Source organism: Pseudophryne corroboree, chromosome 9 (assembly GCF_028390025.1).
Source record: "Pseudophryne corroboree isolate aPseCor3 chromosome 9, aPseCor3.hap2, whole genome shotgun sequence".
Lineage (NCBI taxonomy): Eukaryota > Metazoa > Chordata > Amphibia > Anura > Myobatrachidae > Pseudophryne > Pseudophryne corroboree.
Window position 1 is genome coordinate 192,606,857 of NC_086452.1, and position 21,050 is coordinate 192,627,906.

Here is a 21,050-nt window from a genome sequence, read left to right on the forward strand (position 1 = left end):
GTAAAATTAGGTGCCTCGGCTTATATTCGGGTCAACTTATACTCGAGTATATACAGTAGTTTAATGCATAGAAATACACATTGCAGAGAACCTGGCTCTTGTAAAATCTAATAGCAAGAGCTAATATCTTAATCGACTGGGTGATTGGTATTTGTCTACTCCTAATTTCTTGTAAACATGTTTGAGAACATGAATGAGCAACTTATTAAAAGCTTTAACCTGTTCCTGATCGGCTACGGTATACAGTTTTTACAAAGTGCTGGAGGCACTAAATCCTGGCGCATTGCCATAGTTGGATCCGGTCTGTCGGTGATCTATTAGATGTAAATAACACTGGATCTAATAGTATGTTCTTTTTGTTTTCCTTTCTAGAAAACAGAAGAATGGGGAAGGTTACATCGTGGTGGATCCGGTGCTGAGAGTTGGAACCGATAACCATGTACTTCCTTTGGATTGCATCAACTGTCAGACCTTTCTCTCAAAGTGCTTGGGGCCTTTTGATGAATGGGAGGACAGGCTGAGAGTAGCCAAGGAGTCAGGTAACGCTGCGCTACTGATCAGTGGCAGAAAGTATTTGTTGTATTTTGCTTTTGGGAATTAATCCTATCAACAGTGGTTTTATTCTAGTTGCTAGTTTAAATTGTTACTTGTTTTTTGTAGGAGGTAAAGGGGGAATTCAGTTGCTGGCGACTTGTTTCCCAGGAGGAATTGTCACGTCGCCGGCTGCACTTTACGGCGAAGTGACCTCACTCAAAAGTGTTCGCTGCCCCATAGGGTAGCAAGCACTTTTGAGCGAATTTTGGTGCAAATTGTCCAAGCGAAGGGTGTGAGCCAGGTTGCCATTGCTGGCGTATAAATGCCACTGCATCAGCAACTCGCCCCTTCGCCAGCAGTTGAATTCCCTCCCAAAAATAGACTTGTTTGTTTATTTCCAAAACTGTTAAAGGTATATTCTTTTTATTTTTTTAATTTTTATTTCCTCTTTTGTTTTAAATTCCTATAATTATTTTTTGGAGTCATCAGTGTACCTAGCAAAACGACCTGCGAAGGAACTTATCAATACTCAGCAAGTAAAGAAGACAGACATTGGGGGGAATTCAGTTGTTCCCGTTCATTTTTTTCTCAAAAACCTTGGCTGTCGTCGCAATTTATAACTGATGGTCATTATTGGGCAATTCAGTTGTAGCCTTTTCTCTAACGTCCTAGTGGATGCTGGGGACTCCGTAAGGACCATGGGGAATAGCGGGCTCCGCAGGAGACTGGGCACTCTAAAGAAAGATTTAGTACTATCTGGTGTGCACTGGCTCCTACCTCTATGCCCCTCCTCCAGACCTCAATTAGAATCTGTGCCCGGCCGAGCTGGGTGCTCCTAGTGGTCTCTCCTGAGCTTGCTAGATAAGAAATTATTTTGTTAGGTTTTTTGTTTTCAGAGAGCTTCTGCTGGCAACAGACTCTCTGCTACGAGGGACTGAGGGGAGAGAAGCAAACCTACTCACGGCAGCTAGGAAGCGCTTCTTAGGCTACTGGACACCATTAGCTCCAGAGGGATCGAACACAGGTACCTAACCTTGATCGTCCGTTCCCGGAGCCGCGCCGCCGCCCCCCTCGCAGAGCCAGAACAGAAGCAGCAGAAGCATGAAGACATCGAAATCGGCGGCTGAAGACTCCTGTCTTCACTTAAGGTAGCGCACAGCACTGCAGCTGTGCGCCATTGCTCCCACAGCACACCGCACACTCCGGTCACTGTAGGGTGCAGGGCGCAGGGGGGGGCGCCCTGGGCAGCAATTAAATACCTTTTTTGGCAAAAAGAGGCATATATACAGTCTGGGACTGTATATATGCCAGAGCCCCCGCCATTTTTTATACATTTAAGCGGGACAGAAGCCCGCCGCTGAGGGGGCGGGGCCTTCTTCCTCAGCACACCAGCGCCATTTTCTCTTCACAGCTCCGCTGGAAGGACGCTCCCCAGGCTCTCCCCTGCAGTATTCAGGTGCATTAGAGGGTAAAAAAGAAAGGGGGGGCACATACATTTAGGCGCAGTATATATACATATATTAACAGCAGCTACAGGGTAAACACTAAGGTACTGTGTAATCCCTGGGTTATATAGCGCTGGGGTGTGTGCTGGCATACTCTCTCTCTGTCTCCCCAAAAGCCTTTTGTGGGGTCCTGTCCTCAGTCAGAGCATTCCCTGTGTGTGTGCTGTGTGTCGGTACGCCTGTGTCAACATGTTTGATGAGGAAGGATACGTGGAGGCAGAACAAGTGCAGCTGAGTGTGGTGTCGCCGCCGACGGTGCCGACACCTGATTGGATGGATATGTGGAAGGTGTTAAATGATAATGTAAACTCCTTGCATAACAGGTTGGATAAAACTGTAACCGGGGGACAGGCAGGGTCTCAACCCATGTGTGTTAAGCAAATAAAGAAATAGGCGCTAACTCTAAAAAATGAATATATGATGGGAACTTCCCTTAATTAATATTTATCAAGGCGATGTACAATTCCTCCGGAGTCCTGTCTCCACACTATCTTCTGCCGAATTTAACTCGAATAATCCCCCGGTTCATATAGAGAAGAGAAAAAAACCATATAGCATAGTACGTAGAGGTAATCAATATTGTATATGCTCTATGTGCGCCTCTCCCTAAATGACACTTGATATTGGTATGTGGGACAGAGACATTAATCCAATTACCAGATCTATGAATTCAATCAGGTGTATAACAATATCCCTTTTAATCCAAGTATTGACTCCGCACACCATACGCACAGCACCTCAGAATTCCAGACTTTTCCACCAGATGGCTCTATAAACAGTGGCCTACTGATAGTGCAATAGTTTAATTACCAGACTCAGGAGTATGTTCAGCATATATCAACGTCCTGTGTGATGTTCAGGGACACATTAGCCGACCCGGATCCAGCATGAATTTACATAAAAAAATGTATAGAGAAAAAAACGCATGGCATAATACGTTTTTTTATTTTTTAAAACAACTACTAAAATGATTCCCCACTGGAATCCAAATGTATAATATACACAATTACCAGATAAAATGTACAGATAAATTGATAAAAGAACTGATAAAAGTCATTACCTTGAGAAAGACCCGAGTACGGGTTGAAACGCGTTGGTAGAGGGTGACTACGGTGGCACGGCGTTTGTCTTCAACAACCAGGATAGGTGCGGAGTCCAGAGAGCGATCCGGAACGCGAACTGGAAGGACATCTTTCTCCCCACCACCCGGAGTATACATACCTATATACTCGGGACTTCTGGTAATTAATTCAATCCCATTGTTACCTATGTTACCTGATGAGCTTGGAATAAGGAGCAAAGGATACAGTTCTTTTATCAATTTATCTGTACATTTTATCTGGTAATTGTGTATATTATACATTTGGATTCCAGTGGGGAATCATTTTAGTAGTTGTTTTAAAAAATAAAAAAACGTATTATGCCATGCGTTTTTTTCTCTATACATTTTTTTATGTAAATTCATGCTGGATCCGGGTCGGCTAATGTGTCCCTGAACATCACACAGGACGTTGATATATGCTGAACATACTCCTGAGTCTGGTAATTAAACTATTGCACTATCAGTAGGCCACTGTTTATAGAGCCATCTGGTGGAAAAGTCTGGAATTCTGAGGTGCTGTGCGTATGGTGTGCGGAGTCAATACTTGGATTAAAAGGGATATTGTTATACACCTGATTGAATTCATAGATCTGGTAATTGGATTAATGTCTCTGTCCCACATACCAATATCAAGTGTCATTTAGGGAGAGGCGCACATAGAGCATATACAATATTGATTACCTCTACGTACTATGCTATATGGTTTTTTTCTCTTCTCTATATGAACCGGGGGATTATTCGAGTTAAATTCGGCAGAAGATAGTGTGGAGACAGGACTCCGGAGGAATTGTACATCGCCTTGATAAATATTAATTAAGGGAAGTTCCCATCATATATTCATTTTTTAGAGTTAGCGCCTATTTCTTTATTTGCTTAACACACATACAAATTTAGAACCAGGGGTTTTGGAGGGATTCCCCTATTTGCAATAGAGACGGGCTGCTAACATTAAGCGCACATTAGGACAACCCTATATCTGCTAAACTCAAAATAGGGTCTCAACCCATGCCTGATCCTACAGCGCAGAGGCCCTCAGGGTCCCAAAAGCGCACACTATCCCAGATAGTTGACACAGATGTCGACACGGAGTCTGACTCCAGTGTCGATGACGATGAGGCAAAGTTGCAGCCTAAAATGACTAAAGCCATCCGCTACATGATTGTAGCTATGAAGGATGTGTTACACATTTCTGAGGAAAATCCTGTCCCTGACAAGAGGATTTATATGTATGGGGAGAAAAAGCATGAAGTGACTTTTCCCCCTTCCCATGAATTAAATGAATTATGTGAAAAAGCATGGGATTCCCCTGACAGGAAGGTGATAGTTTCCAAGAGATTACTTATAGCGTATCCTTTCCCGCCAACGGACAGGTTACGCTGGGAATCCTCTCCTACGGTAGACAAGGCATTGACACGCTTGTCTAAAAAGGTGGCCCTGCCGTCTCCGGATACGGCCGCCCTAAAGGATCCTGCTGATAGAAAGCAGGAAGCTATCCTGAAGTCAGTTTATACACATTCTGGCACACTGCTGAGGCCAGCAATTGCTTCGGCCTGGATGTGTAGTGCAGTAGCTGCATGGACGGATTCTCTGTTTGAGGAGTTAGATACCCTGGACAGGGACACTGTTCTACTGACCCTGGCACATATCAAGGACGCGGTCCTATATATGCGGGATGCCCAGAGGGACATTTGCCTGCTGGGCTCTAGAGTTAACGCTATGTCCATTTCTGCCAGAAGGGTCCTGTGGACTCGGCAATGGACAGGGGATACCGACTCTAAAAGACACATGGAGGTTTTACCTTATAAGGGTGAGGAATTGTTTGGGGACGGTCTCTCGGACCTCGTTTCCACAGCTACAGCTGGGAAGTCAAATTTCTTGCCTTATGTCCCTCCACAACCTAAGAAAGCACCGTATTACCAAATGCAGTCCTTTCGTTCTCAGAGGAGCAAGAAGGTCAGAGGTGTGTCCTTTCTTGCCAGAGGCAGGGGTAGAGGAAAAAAGCTGCACCACGCAGCTAGTTCCCAGAAACAAAAGTCTTCCCCCGCTTCCACTAAGTCCACCGCATGACGCTGGGGCTCCACAGGCGGAGCCAGGAGCGGTGGGGGCGCGTCTCCGACATTTCAGCCACCAGTGGGTTCGCTCACAGGTGGATCCTTGGGCTATACAAATTGTGTCTCAGGGATACAAGCTGGAATTCGAGGTGATGCCCCCTCACCGTTTCCTGAAATCGGCCTTACCAGCTTCCCCCATGGAAAGGAAGATAGTGGTGGAGGCAATTCACAAACATTTTCTCCAGAAAGTGGTGGTAGAGGTCCCCCCCCTTCAACGGGGAAGGGGCTACTATTCCACTATGTTTGTGGTACCGAAACCGGACGGTTCGGTCAGACCCATTTTAAATTTAAAATCCCTGAACTTTTATCTGAAGAAATTCAAGTTCAAAATGGAATCGCTCAGAGCGATCATTGCAAGCCTGGATGAAGGGGATTTTATGGTGTCGCTGGACATCAAGGATGCTTACTTGCATGTCCCCATTTATCCGCCTCATCAGGAGTACCTCAATTTTGTGGTACGAGACTGTCATTACCAATTCCAGACGTTGCCGTTCGGACTGTCCACGGCACCGAGAGTGTTTACCAAAGTGATGGCGGAGATGATGGTGCTCCTTCGGAAGCAAGGGGTTACAATTATCCCATACTTGGACGATCTCCTCATAAAGGCGAGGTCCAGGGAGCAGTTGCTGATCAGTGTAGCGCACTCTCAGGAAGTGTTGCGTCAGCACGGCTGGATTCTGAACATTCCAAAGTCGCAGCTGATTCCTGCGACGCGTCTGCCCTTCCTGGGCATGATTCTGGACACAGACCAGAAGAAGGTGTTTCTCCCGGAGGAGAAGGCTCAGGAGCTCGTGACTCTGGTCAGAGACCTCCTAAAGCCAAAACAGGTGTCAGTGCATCACTGCACACGAGTCCTGGGAAAGATGGTGGCGTCTTACGAAGCCATTCCCTTCGGCAGGTTCCATGCGAGGATCTTTCAGTGGGACCTGCTGGACAAGTGGTCCGGATCGCATCTTCAGATGCATCGGATGATCACCCTGTCCCCCAGGGCCAGGGTGTCTCTTCTGTGGTGGCTACAAGGTGCTCACCTCCTTGAGGGCCGCAGATTCGGCATACAGGACTGGGTCCTGGTGACCACGGATGCAAGCCTCCGAGGGTGGGGGGCAGTCACTCAAGGAAGAAACTTCCAAGGGTTGTGGTCAAGTCAGGAGACTCGTCTGCACATCAATATCCTAGAACTAAGGGCCATCTACAACGCCCTGAGTCAAGCGGAGCCTCTGCTTCGAAACCAACCAGTGCTGATTCAGTCAGACAACATCACGGCAGTGGCCCATGTGAACCGCCAGGGCGGCACAAGAAGCAGGGTGGCAATGGCAGAAGCCACCAGGATTCTTCGGTGGGCGGAGAATCACGTACTAGCACTGTCAGCAGTGTTCATTCCGGGAGTGGACAACTGGGAAGCAGACTTCCTCAGCAGACACGACCTCCACCCGGGAGAGTGGGGACTTCATCAGGAAGTCTTCACGCAGATTGCAAATCGATGGGAACTGCCACAGGTGGACATGATGGCGTCCTGTCTCAACAAAAAGCTAAAAAGATATTGCGCCAGGTCAAGGGACCCTCAGGCGATGGCTGTGGACGCACTAGTAACACCGTGGGTGTTCCAGTCGGTCTATGTGTTTCCTCCTCTTCCTCTCATACCAAAGGTGCTGAGAATTGTAAGAAGAAGAGGAGTGAGAACAATACTCATTGTTCCGGATTGGCCAAGAAGAACTAGGTACCCGGAATTGCAAGAAATGATCACAGAGGACCCGTGGCCTCTGCCTCTCAGACAGGACCTGTTACAACAAGGGCCCTGTCTGTTCCAAGACTTACCGCGGCTGCGTTTGACGGCATGGCGGTTGAACACCGGATCCTAGCAGAAAAGGGCATTCCGGAAGCAGTTTTTCCTACGCTGATAAAGGCTAGGAAGGACGTGACCGCAAAACATTATCTCCGTATATGGCGAAAATATGTTGCTTGGTGTGAGGCCAGGATGGCCCCTACAGAGGAATTCCAACTGGGTCGATTCCTGCACTTCCTACAGTCGGGGTGACTTTGGGCCTGAAATTAGGGTCCATAAAAGTCCAGATTTCGGCCCTATCCATTTTCTTTCAAAAAGAACTGGCTTCACTGCCTGAGGTTCAGACGTTTGTTAAGGGAGTGCTGCATATTCAGCCTCCTTTTGTGCCACCAGTGGCACCTTGGGATCTTAACGTGGTGTTGAATTTCCTGAAATCCCACTGGTATGAGCCACTTAAGACGGTGGAACTAAAGTATCTCACGTGGAAAGTGGTCATGCTGTTGGCCCTAGCCTCAGCTAGGCGTGTGTCAGAATTGGCGGCTTTGTCATGTAAAAGCCCCTATCTGGTTTTCCATATGGACAGAGCAGAATTCCGACCAAGAAAAGGTTACGTAAGATACTTTCTGTCCACCCTTTTGCTGATAGATTAAGTCTACTGTGACCTGTTAGGCTGTGAGTATGTGGAAAACCAGACGGAGCCCCCAATTGAGAATGCTGATTTATATACAGGGATGAAAGCTATACCTTAAACACACTTTAAATACACTTTACCATGGAGCCGCTGCGGCCGCTATACTTAATACACACTCTACGTACTCTTTATGCTATTAGCGTAAAGAGTCCCATACTGTGTATGGACTTTGCGCACAAACGCTGCGCTGGCGGTACAAAGTACACACAGAGCGTACACACCCAGAGATACACCGCAAACCCTTAACAGCTATGCAATGCGATAATAATACACTTTAAACCTTAGAAGGGAAAGGAAGACACAACACCAGATTGTAATTAAACTGCTGGGTTCCGACACCACAGCATATTATTACTGAAAGGGGGTTACAATATATACAATACAATACAATACAACAGAGTAATGGCTACAGTCAATGGTACATACGTGATTGGATTCGCCGTGCTACCCAGTCTGGTCCTCAGTCATCTAGGTAGATAACTTTAAGAGTCTTGTGTGACCAGGCCTGCAGCAGGCATCTTTTATACAATCTTCCAAAACTTAACACAATGGACACTGTAATCTCTTTGTCCATTGGACACAGGGATGGTCATTTACAGTACAGGAGAGGTCATAGGTCGGTTTGAATAGGTGGGCTATGTTTGTTCCAACTGCTCTTGTGGGTGGTCTCCTCTGGATTCCCGCAGCATACATAATGTACAATAAATACAGTTTATATCTATATTCTGCTCCTGCACATAACTATTCACAGGAACATGCAATCTTATTCAAACTAACACCGGAATATTACCCTTAAAATACCCTACAGCTGGGTACCAAACACCACCTTATAACCTTGTTCTGTCCCCTCCTATCCTGTAAAGGTGAATCCCTTTGTTCTGTTACCATTTAAACTGCTGTAACTTACTGATGTAATGCAGGGAGACTATGGGGGTAATTCCAAGTTGATCGCAGCAGGAAATATTTTAGCAGTTGGGCAAAACCATGTGCACTGCAGGGGATGCAGATATAACATGTGCAGAGAGAGATAGATTTGGGTGTGGTGAGTTCAATCTGCAATCTAAATTGCAGTGTAAAAATAAAGCAGCCAGTATTTACCCTGCACAGAAACAAAATAACCCACCCAAATATAACTCTCTCTGCAAATGTTATATCTGCCCCCCCTCCCCCCTGCAGTGCACATGGTTTTGCCCAACTGCCAAAAAATTTCCTGCTGCGATCAATTTGGAATTACCCCCTATGTGTACATTGTGCACTATTTGGATTAAATATGTAATGTGTTTTGATAGCTTCCATGCGTTCACAAACTCTACCGTAAATACTCATACCACGCGCTAATGCGCAGGGCCGCGGGAGCGACCATACGCAAATTGCGGATATGTGCACGCACGGCAGAATAAGTATGCGCACGGCCGCCATCTGTGTGTAGTTTGTACTTGATGTGTGTACTGCAATATTTTTCGACTTTGACATTATATATATATATATATATATATATATATATATATACATGCACCTACGCTGCAAGCTCATATGTGCAAAAACATGCCTATCTCACTACCACTGTGTCCAGTCCGTGTAGCCATAGGCCTACCTTTAACCTCACTGTTTCTTGTTTTGCTTATAGCCTGTAAATGTATACGCAGTTGCAAATGAGTTTGCGATGGCTCTGGTTTTCACTTAGGTGGCTGCTTCCCTTGCTAACATTAGCAGCTCCGTATCCTAAAAAATCGCAATTACATTTGCGTACAAACATAAATTAGGCCCATGGTAAAAGAAAGGAGATTTATCTGCGATTGCTGCGTCATGCAAAACATCCCTCCTCAGCACACCCGTGTGACTTGGCTTGCGCTAAGCATCTTTTGTCGCATTTTTCTTTCGATAATACGTCTCAGTGGCAACTCGGTTTATGTCAGGCATATATTACATACCTTTACACCCATGTATTGAATACATTCGTGATTAGGTGTCAATAAAACTTTGAAACCTCTGGAATACAGAAGACACACATTTCCATCTTTGGTATGAAAAGACTTAATATGGATGAGTCCGTATACACCTAGTCTAAATACGCTCTTGTGTTTGAGTCTGTACGTGTACTGCTAAGATGCAGCGGCCATGACTTTTTTTCATTCCAAGTTCCGTCGTGCTTCGTGTGCAGATGTAGCCATAGGCCTACCCTTAACCTCGCTGTTCCTTGTTTTTGCGTATAGGCTGTAATATACAATTGTTGCATATCAAATTATTCAGCGCAGTTTCGTTAAGAGGTTTTGTTGCGTCTGATTACGACTAAGATGCACATTTCAGTGAAAGAGTTGCTATATCACACATCACGGCTCATTTGCGCCAGGCATCCCATTCCACATGGTGTATTGAGGCTAGGTGTGTGTGTGGACACATCTATATTTAATTATTTTCATACCTAAGGTGGCTATGTGTGCTTTCTATATTCCAGAGGGTTTTACGTTTTAATAAAACCTAATCACGAATTTGGTGAATACATGTGTGTAATGGTACCGTATGTGATATATGTCTGATATAAACAGAGTGCCAATGCATATGGTACTGATATTTACACATATTGCGATTTTTGCAGCTTAACATACTCAGGCAATTTTGTTTTTCTAATGAATGCATTTTACATGGGGGATTAATTTAGTTGCAGTAAATTACCGCGTATAATTAATCCCCGGGGAGTAATTTAATTATCCCCAATACTATCGGATATTATAATACTATCGCCACTATCAAGGATTGTGTTTCACCTGCCTGGAGGCAGTAGAAACAAAATCCATGATGAGTGGCATTTCTTCGCAGCTGCGATCGCAAAAATATATGGATCCGGGAATTTATCACGGATCTACACACAAAAAAAGAACACAATTGACTTGCCCAATAATACCTTCGGGGCAATAAATTGTGGTAAATGCCCATATTTTTTTTGTGCTGTAATTTAGCGTGATCGCTTGAATTCCCCCCTGTGTCTATAAATCTGGGCACAGATGCATTCACATTCAGTGTCAGTCCCATTGTTTATGCATAAAGGAAACCTGGCTGCAAGGTTTGTTACCATACAGTACAACATTTTTGCTAAGGTTATGTTGGATCCACGGAAGACATAAACATTAGTCCAATGCATTTTAGTACACTGACTTTCATAACTAATTATGTTTCTAATAAAAGTAATAGAGAAGGAAATTATTGCTCTCATTTTATATTTATATCTGTTGTATAATGTAACTTTTTAATTGTAGGCTATAACATGGTTCACTTCACACCGCTACAGACACTGGGAAAATCTCGCTCTTGTTATTCGTTGGCTGACCAGTTGCAGCTAAATCCTGACTTCTCCAGGTCGGGGCGGAAATACAGCTGGAGTGATGTTGGGAAGCTGGTGGAGAAGATGAGAAAAGAGTGGGGCATGTTGTGCATCACTGACGTTGTATATAATCACACAGGTGAGGACGGAGTCTTTGCTCTCTTTGGGACCATGAAACAGTGACATGTAAAATGTTACCTACAACATAGAAATAGAAGACCTATTACACAGGTGATACATTTTATTTAGTGCATGTTCATAAATACTAAGTGTTAGGTGATATCGTTACATCAGTACTATTAATATTTTATGCAGTACCCAGTGTATATAAATTTGCAAAAATCAATAAAAGCCTTCAAAAGTATATTACTAGTATTACCACCACTAAAGAACATGAAATTCACCCCACCTGGAGCTTGAAGATATCCAGTCAGAAGGTAGACAGTGACCATGATGTCATTCATAATGACGCCACCACAGTGTATAATGCCGACATGGTTCAAAGTGTTGACAGGCACCATGTCGATCTCTTCAGACTGTGGACATGTTCAAAATATCAACATCTAAACTATCGCCATGGCAAATGTCAACAGTCTGAGGATGGTGATGGTTAGGGTTAGGTGGTGCCAGGGGGGGTTAGGCTGTGGGGGAAGGTTAGGTATTAGTGGGAGAGGTAAGGCAGGAATTAGGGTTAGGTATAGTGGGGACATCTCTGCCGGAAGTTATCCTCACGTGACTTCCTGGACCTGAAAGAAGGTTCTGGAGCCACTGCAGCCGCGAGGACAAGGTAAGACACCGCTAGTCCACCAGGGAACATTTGTCAACAATTCAGGGGGGGGGGGGGGGTAACCGGATGAGGGCCATGACTTCCTTTCCAGATACAGGTGAAAAGGAAGTCAGGGTTGGTAGGAAGGATGGGTTGGGGTGGACAGGGAAAGGAGGGGGCAAGTTGTTGAGGGTCTGTCGGGATGTGATGTCCTTGCATGATAATTGTCACCCAATCTTACCCATCCTGGTGTGAATGGGTGCCTACCAGACTTCATACGCGAGTGTACTTACAAAGTCAGACATCGGGTAATTTCTTAAAGGATAAAAAGCACTTCAGCATTCCAGGATCTCACACCATCGTGTTTCCTTCTTTGTCAATGCACTCACCCACACCACAGGTGGGGGATATACAGTATATGAATTTAAAGGAGGTTTTGTATATGTTTTTAGTGGGATGTAATAAAAGGTAATACATTATAGAAGCCTTTTTTTTTTTTTTCCATATGTGTATATTTGGAACACTCAATTTCTTACTTACTTTTGATGGAAAATATTAATAGTACTGCTGTGAGGATATCAGCTAATGGAGATTGATCTGATAAGCCTTTTATACACTTGGTTCCTGTGCCATTCAGTAATTGGATTTTGAGGCACAGATGAGCTAAAGCTAATGCTGGTCACACACCATGAGAAATGGGACAATTGGCTCACACTAATTCTAAATGTTCCAGAACAATCTCAATGACAAGTAATGATCTCATCCTAACAGTCCCCAGTGAAGTTGGAATTGTGTCAGCCACTTGGCATGAGTGCTGAATAGCTGTATCACCTACTTGTGTTGCCACACTGTATCATGATCATGTCATTTAGAATGACATGTAATTTGTGTCTTTAGGCAGACCTATAAACACTTTGTAGTTCTGGATATTACAGCATGTATACTGCTACACATTAGCTCTGCTATAGGAGTAAAGTGGTGGGACAATTGTATTTCTTTTTCATCCACTAGGGGTCACTGGAGTACTCTTGGGATATGGACGGTGTTAGCAAGGACTGGGCACTGAATATTCAAATTTCAGTAACTCTCCTCCCCTCCATACTCCCAGAATACCTCAGTGTTTTTTCGGTGCTCACATGGATAGGAGCACAAAGTGTGGAGCTCCTCCACTTATTCTATTTTTATTTTATATATTTACAATCCTTTCCCAGCTTCCACAAAAGCTATGGGTCCGGGATTACAGAAGCGAATGCGTGCAGCTCTTGGCGTGTCGGGCCTCACAGAGGAGCCCCCTGACAGCCACAAGCAGCTCAGCTAACTTCAGCTGAGACTGCAGAAAGGACTGGACGGAGCTTGCTGGAAGAAGCCCCGTCAGAGTCCAAGTACATCAGCTACCTTCAGCTGAGGCTGCAGAAGCCCCGTCAGAGCACAGGATCCCAGGTATTTATGACCGGGGCGGTCAGCTCACGCTGCCGCCCCGCCGTGTGGGGGGACTGCTATGTGCGTCGCCTGAGGCATCCCGCTGCTCCGTCCCCGCCACCGCTGTTATCAGCTCCCCGCCACGCTCCCCTATTCCGGCCGCCGCTCAGAGGGACGCGCTGGACGGCTGCTGCAAGCGCCGTTCTCAGCGCTCCCTGCCTGTAGTGCAAAATCTGTCCCTGTAACGGCCGGAGGCTCCGTCGCTTCGGGGAAGGTAACTGCTCCCTCAGACCGCGGACAGCGTTCACTGCTGCCGCGGTCTGTCTCAATAACGGCCGGCAGCTCAGCACTGCCAGCGCTCCCTGCACACGCTAAGAGGGTAGCAGGGGGGGGAGATGCCGGCGCCTCTGATCACTCAGACCGCGGACAGTGCACACTGCTGCCGCGGTCTGTCCCTGTAAAACAGCCCTCTAGTAACTAGTGGGCTCATGCTGGGCAGTCAGGAGTTTCCCTGTCCCTATTACATGTAGCGCAGCTGCGGGGGGGGGGGGGGGGGAGAGTATGCCACAGCAGCAGCAATAGACAGCCTATGCTAAAGAAGGGGCTGCAATGTGTTATATATGCATTCGTGTGGCACTTGTTATACCATAGACAATGTTATACCATAGAAAATGTATATAAAATACTGTATGTATATATGGTCATGTAAGGTAATATGCTATATGTTCTTTGACTATAAGCACATGGATGAAGGCCATTTTAATCATACTTTCTGTTTCTTTTCCAGAACGTTCCTGTCCTACAACACTGCTCCACCGGATGGCGCAGGGGTGTTGGTAGGAATTTTTGGATCAGGTTTCTTATGGTTTGGCCACGTGCACTGCACTTTGACCATATACACATTTTCGCAATTTTACTGAGGTGGAATTGGTCTGTCTTTGTCTATTTATTTGTCTGGTTACATAATAAGTAAGTCACCAGCAAAGACGGAAAAGTTGTTTCACTGCAGTGTCTGTACCAGTGGGTTCCCGGTGAGCTCTACCACATGCACAGTATATTTTATACTCCCATTTCATCTCCTATTTTGCAAAGATAGTTCTCATTTGCCTTATAAATTCCCAGTTTCTGCTATGTTGCAATCCTGACGATTCTATGCCAGGCCTAACTGCGCAAGATGAATGTGAGACGGGTGAATAGACCAGCAGTCAGATAGTGTGGGTGCGTCAGTCTCTGAAGTTTACAGGGACTGAAGAGGCTCTGACAATTTTATAAGGTGGTCTTTACTAGACCACAGATCTCCAGCGTGTTTCTTATTTTTTTTTCGGAATCTCTAAATAAGATGTTAATATGATCCTGATACACAGGTTTCTATTCAGTCTGGTTACCCGTTTCCAAAGTCAGTGACATCTCCATGGGAAAGTTTTTTTTCCACGAATGGAAACTTTTTCAGTCTTTTTTTGCTATATTGTGGGAGAAGCATACCCACTACAGAGGCTGCAGATATTTAAATATTATCAGCTAGCGCTGGGTGATTTTCTTTAACATCTCCATGGGAGCTATGCTAGAGTCGCTGTATACAGCAGCAGGGGTGTTGCTTCGACCGTGTTTGGTTGGCATTTGGGTAACTACGGCGTTGCTTGTCTGGATAACAGGACTCCGGTCCGCCCTACAAAACGTCCACCTTATGCTTCTCGCTGATCAAATCTGCGAAGCTGCTGATTGTCTATGTACAGCTTCTACGGACGTCTGCCTAGTCAGTTCTCGCCTTTCAGCGTCACTCGTTGTGGCACGACAAGCGCTCTGGCTGCGTCCTTAGCAGGCGGAGGCAAAGGTCGAGAGAAGAATAGAAGCATTACCTTATGCGAAGGTTGTTTGGTCCTGATTTGGACAAAGGTATTTTTCACGGAAATACTCTGGATCAGCATTCAAATTCTTTAGACCTCAGCCCTTTCGAGGCCGTGGTAGAGAAACAGCCACGCCTGGTAGGCGAGGTCGAGGACGTGGCTTTCAACAAACCAACACCAGTCATCCGGACGCTAAGGTCACCGGCAAGCCAGTGGCATGACGGGCTCCCAGCCCATCTCGGTTCTCCAGTTGTGGGAGCACGCCTTCAGACGTTTCATTTGGCGTGGTTCCAGACATCCACAGATGGGTGGATCCGCAATTTAGTGTTAAAAGATAAGAGTTCGACTGTTTACCGCCTCTGCGGTTTTTCAAGACAGGACTGCCTGTGTCGGACGGCAAGAGGGCGGTTCGGTAAATTGCCATTCACTCTCTGCTGGATTCAGCAGTTTTGATTCCGGTCCCTGTACACCAACAAGGTCAGGGTTATTATTCCAGTCTGTTTGTGGTACCAAAGCCGGATGGCTCGGTCAGGCCAATATTGCATACTTACTACAGATTCAAGATGGAATCTCTGCGGACAGTACTTGCAGGTTTAGAGCCACAGGAATTCATGATTGCGCTGGATCTCGATGATGCGTACTTACACATTCCTATTTGGCCACCTCATCAGAGATTCTTGCGTTTTGCTCTACCGTTTGCCCTCTCTTCGGCGCTTAGGGTATTCACCAAAGTGATGTCTATTATGATGGCTCATCTCATATCCCTGGAAGTGATAATAGTTCCGTACTTAGACGATTTGCTCATCAAAGCTCCGTCTCACCAAATGCGCCTTCAACATGCGTTGCTAACGTACAAGGTGCTGGTTCAGCACGGTTGGATTGTCATCTTCAAGAACTCACCTCGGATTCCGTCTCAACGACTTCAATTCCTAGGGATGATTCTCGATACGGTAGATCGAAGAATTTGCCTACCAGAACAGAAAGTACAGACTATTCGTCATCTGGTACGATTAGTGCTCAAGCCTCGGTACATTTGTGCATTCGCCTGTTAGGCACAATGGTGGCGGCTTTCAAAGCGCTTCTGTTCGGAAGATTTCACTCACGTCCTTTTCAACTGCATGTGCTCGAACAGTGGTCGGGCTCGCATCTGCAGATTCCCTAGAGGGTGAGGTTGTCTCCACGGGCCAGAGTTTCTGTACTCTGGTGGCTCCAAGTACACAATCTTACCGCAGGAAATCGGTTCGGCGTCTGGAATTGGATAGTTCTAACCACAGACGCGAGTCTCAGAGGTTGGGGAGCTGTAGTTCAAAATTGTCAGCTCCAGGGTCTCTGGGCGGATCACGAAAGATTGCTGTCTATAAATGTCCTAGAACTCCGGCCAATTTACAATGCGCTACCACAAGTAGTGCACATGCTTCGGTCTCAGACTGTCCAAGTGCAGTCAGACAACGCAACGGCGATCGCGTACATCAACAAACAAGGAGGAACGAGAAGCCGCATGGCATGCGGGAAGTAGCTCGAATCCTCAATTGGGCCGGCCATCACCAGGTGATATTGGCGGTAGTGTTCATTCCGAGAATGGACAACTGGGAGGCGGATTATCTCAGCCATCGGGATTTTCATCCAGGAGAATGGGCATTAAATCCAGAAGTGTTTCACAGGTTGGTCCAGAGGTGGGGTTACCCTCAAGTGGACCTGATGGCATCTCGCCACAATCACCAAAAGCCCCAGTATGTGTCCAGAACGCGAGATCCAAAACCAGTGGCAGTGGATGCTCTCACGATTGCGTGGCCGTGGAGCCTCGTGTATCTGTTTCCACCGTTTCCGCTGCTCCCTCTGTTGCTAAAACGGATCAAACGAAAGTCCGCCACAGTCATACTGGTGTCGCCTCATTGGCCTCGGAGAGCTTGGTTCTCGGATCTTCACGGGCTACTCGCAGACGATCCTTGGCCGCTTCCGCTACGTCCGGACCTGTTACAACAAGGTCCATTCCTTTACCTCGATTTAGCGCGGATGCGTTTGAAGGGGTGGCTGTTGTGACCGCCCTCTTAAGAAGAGAGGGCATTCCACTATCGGTTATACCAACCATGTTACGTGCTAGAAATCCAGTTACGACAGCTCATTATTACAGGATTTGGCGTGCCTATATAGGTTGGTGTGAAGCTCGGAAGTTTCCGACATCATCTTTCAAGTTATCCCGTCTTTTGTTATTTCTACAGACGGGCTTAGATGGAGGACTGCGTTTATCTACACTAAAGGTGCAGGTATCTGTTTTGTCAATTTGCTTTCAAAGGCGATTGCCTCTATTGCCGCCTGTACACACCTTTCTGCAAGGTGTCCTCAGAGTACAGCCTCCATTCATTCCACATACAGCGCCATGGGACTTGAATCTGGTTTTAGATTTTGTACAGTCTTCATACTTTGAACCCTTACATCAAGTGGATATTAAGTTTCTCACTTGGAAAATGATTTTTCTCCTAGCCTTAGCTTCGGCAAGGCGTGTTTCAGATTTGGGTGCATTGGCATGCAAGCCACCATTTTTAGTGTTTCATGATTACAAAGCGGAGTTTCGGATGAATCCCGCTTTCTGGCCAAAGGTAGTGTCATATGTTCACATCAATCAACCAATAGTAGTTCCTGTGTTAACAGGACAGTCTGGAACTTTGGATGTGGTACGCGCATTACGCGTTTATGTATCCCGAACGTCTACAGTTTGTAAGACGGATACGTTGTTTGTTCTCTATGATGCTGCCAAAATGGGTTGGCCAGCTTCTAAGCAGACCTTATCCAGATGGATTATACTGACCATATGTCAGGCTTACCTTCATGCTAGGTTACAGCCGCCTACATCAGTAACAGCTCATTCCACACGTTCTGTGGAAACTTCATGGGCAGCTGGTCGTGGGGCTTCTACGACGCAGCTTTGCTGTGCGGCTGCATGGTCTTCCGTGCACACGTTTGTGCGCTTTTACAAGTTTGATACGTTTGCGGCATCAGCATCTAGCTTTGGCCGCCTAGTGTTACAGGTGCCAAACAGCTCTCCCGCCCACGAGGGAAGCTTTGGTACGTCCCAAGAGTACTCCAGTGACCCCTAGTGGATGAAAAGAAAATAGGATTTTGGTACTTACCAGGTAAATCCTTTTCTTTGAATCCATAGGGGGCACTGGACGCCCACCCAGAGCAGTTTTACCTGGTTTGTGGTAAGTTCAGGGGATCTTATGGTAACACACTCTCACCGACTGGTTCAAATTATCAAGTGCTGGTTATGGTGTCAACTGTTTAGTTGTCAGTAACGTTATGTGTCAACTTTATTGTTGTCCGTTATGTTATAATGTTATAGGTAATTCTCCATTGTTCATCCTCTCTATCCTGTTCGCCTCAGGAAAAAACACTGAGGTATTCTGGGAGTATGGAGGGGAGGAGAGTTACTGAAATTTGAATATTCAGTGCCCAGTCCTTGCTAACACCGTCCATATCCCAAGAGTACTCCAGTGCCCCCTATGGATTCAAAGAAAAGGATTTACCTGGTAAGTACCAAAATCCTATTTTTACTGTTGGTACACCACATATGTAATGCAGGATCAGTTACCTTTATGTTCCCTGTTTTTACACAGCTGCTAACAGCAAGTGGATTCAGGAACACCCAGAGTGTGGGTACAACCTGGTGAACTCCCCCCACCTGAAGCCAGCATGGCTCCTGGACAGGGCTTTATGGCACCTGACCTGTAACGTTATAGATGGAAAGTACACTGCACGGGGACTTCCAGCATTGATTCAAAATGACCAGCAGCTTAATGTGAGTTACAGAGAATTAAATGTTCACAAGATCACTTTAAGTGCATTTATCACCTTCATATGGCTTGAATATTTTGGTGTCCAATTGCAATATTTACCTGGCATACCAAGCAGGGGCGCATTTGTATGGAAAACTATGGAAGCAGCCCTAATGGGAGTGGAGTCTTTTGAGGGAATGGGATTCCTCCGCATAGGGTCTGATTCTGAGTTGGGCGCAGTTGCAACCTACCTTGTGTCTTTTGCTACAGTTGCATTTGTGACTTTATGTTAAATAATGCTCTTCCCTGGTGTACATCCATGCATCCAAATATGCAAGGACTGAGATGCCCACCCTCAGTGACTACAGATGTTTCGCTCATGCTTTGTGCGTCTTTAGATGCCACCATAGGTCACACCATTGTAACTTTCCACCATTGTTACTTTTACCAAACCTATGCTAGGTGCAGATCATCCGTCTGAGTATGGTCTCCACTGTGAGCAATTCAATGTCTCTATACGTAACCACTTTCAACAGCACTCCCATACTATGTTATATCTGATTAGCCAAACCCCTGTAACCACACAGGAACGGCCAACACATTTCTAATACACTTCTTGGTGCGTGTGTCTGATTCTGTACTGTAACTCTTTACGAATACCATCGTGGTGCAACTCAGACGCAAGCGCAGATGAAAAACATTGCACAAGAAAAAAATAAAATACATTGGCCCCCACAGGAAATGACACACACACATTGACCCCCTACAGAAAACCATAAAACAAATAGGCCCACAGGAAAAAATAAATGCATAATATAGCTTTTGGTATTATAATTTGTTTTAAATTTCTACTGCTGTTTGAAAGGCCCAGCGACACCAACACATTTATGTAGCACTAGCATATTCCATTGCATTTTATTTAAAAGTCAGGCAGGGACAGATTGGGAAACTAAAGTGGACCTGGAAAAATTTGTAGAAGCGGCCTCACATGGGCAACAACAGAGGTATACCATGTAACCATGGCAGCAGCACCACCCCTCACATGTCAACAAACAAAACAGGCCCCACATGCACATTGACTCACTGGAAATCTTTCCTGTGGACCCTATGGACAAACTGCCCATTACCAAACAAAAAGTGCTGACTGCAACTCCATGCACAGTAAGTTACATCACAGTGGCACCCTTGCATTGTGTGAATTTATAGGACTGTGACTACTTTCATACTTTTCTGTATGATCTTTTCTCTGACGTCCTAAGTGGATGCTGGGGACTCCGTCAGGACCATGGGGAATAGCGGCTCCGCAGGAGACAGGGCATAAAAGTAAAAGCTTTAGGATCAGGTGGTGTGCACTGGCTCCTCCCCCTATGACCCTCCTCCAAGCCTCAGTTAGGTTTTTGTGCCCGGCCGAGAAGGGTGCAATCTAGGTGGCTCTCCTAAAGAGCTGCTTAGAGTAAAAGTTTTGTTAGGTTTTTTATTTTCAGTGAGTCCTGCTGGCAACAGGCTCACTGCAACGAGGGACTTAGGGGAGAAGAAGTGAACTCACCTGCGTGCAGGATGGATTGGCTTCTTAGGCTACTGGACACTAGCTCCAGAGGGACGATCACAGGTACAGCCTGGATGGGTCACCGGAGCCGCGCCGCCGACCCCCTTGCAGATGCTGAAGAGAGAAGAGGTCCAGAAATCGGCGGCTGAAGACTTCTCAGTCTTCATGAGGTAGCGCACAGCACTGCAGCTGTGCGCCATTGCTCTCAGCACACTTCACACCAACGGTCACTGAGGGTGCAGGGCGCTTGGGGGGGCGCCCTGGGCAGCAATGAAAGTACCTATGCTGGCTAAAAATACATCACATATAGCCCCTGGGGCTATATGGATGTATTTAACCCCTGCCAGGTTGTCAGAAAAACGGGAGAAGAAGCCCGCCGAAAAGGGGGCGGGGCCTATTCTCCTCAGCACACAGCGCCATTTTCCTACACAGCTCCGCTGCTAGGAAGGCTCCCAGGCTCTCCCCTGCACTGCACTACAGAAACAGGGTTAAAACAGAGAGGGGGGGGCACTTATTTGGCGATATTATTATATATTAAGATGCTATAAGGGAAAACACTTATATAAGGTTGTCCCTGTATAATATAGCGTTTTGGTGTGTGCTGGCAAACTCTCCCTCTGTCTCCCCAAAGGGCTAGTGGGGTCCTGTCCTCTATCA

At 46.1% G+C, this 21,050-nt stretch overlaps 1 protein-coding gene across 5 annotated transcripts in view; it reads left to right on the forward strand.

The window, feature by feature from the left end:
* The window catches only part of AGL (amylo-alpha-1, 6-glucosidase, 4-alpha-glucanotransferase), a 271,005-nt gene that overhangs the window by 127,079 nt on the left and 122,876 nt on the right, over positions 1–21,050 (forward strand). For all 5 annotated transcript variants that reach the window (XM_063940051.1, XM_063940049.1, XM_063940052.1 and 2 more), the window contains exons 4-6: positions 373–539; positions 10,981–11,184; positions 18,689–18,870. In XM_063940051.1, coding sequence (XP_063796121.1) covers positions 373–539; positions 10,981–11,184; positions 18,689–18,870 — 553 coding nt within the window. The remainder of the gene's footprint in view (positions 1–372; positions 540–10,980; positions 11,185–18,688; positions 18,871–21,050) is intronic.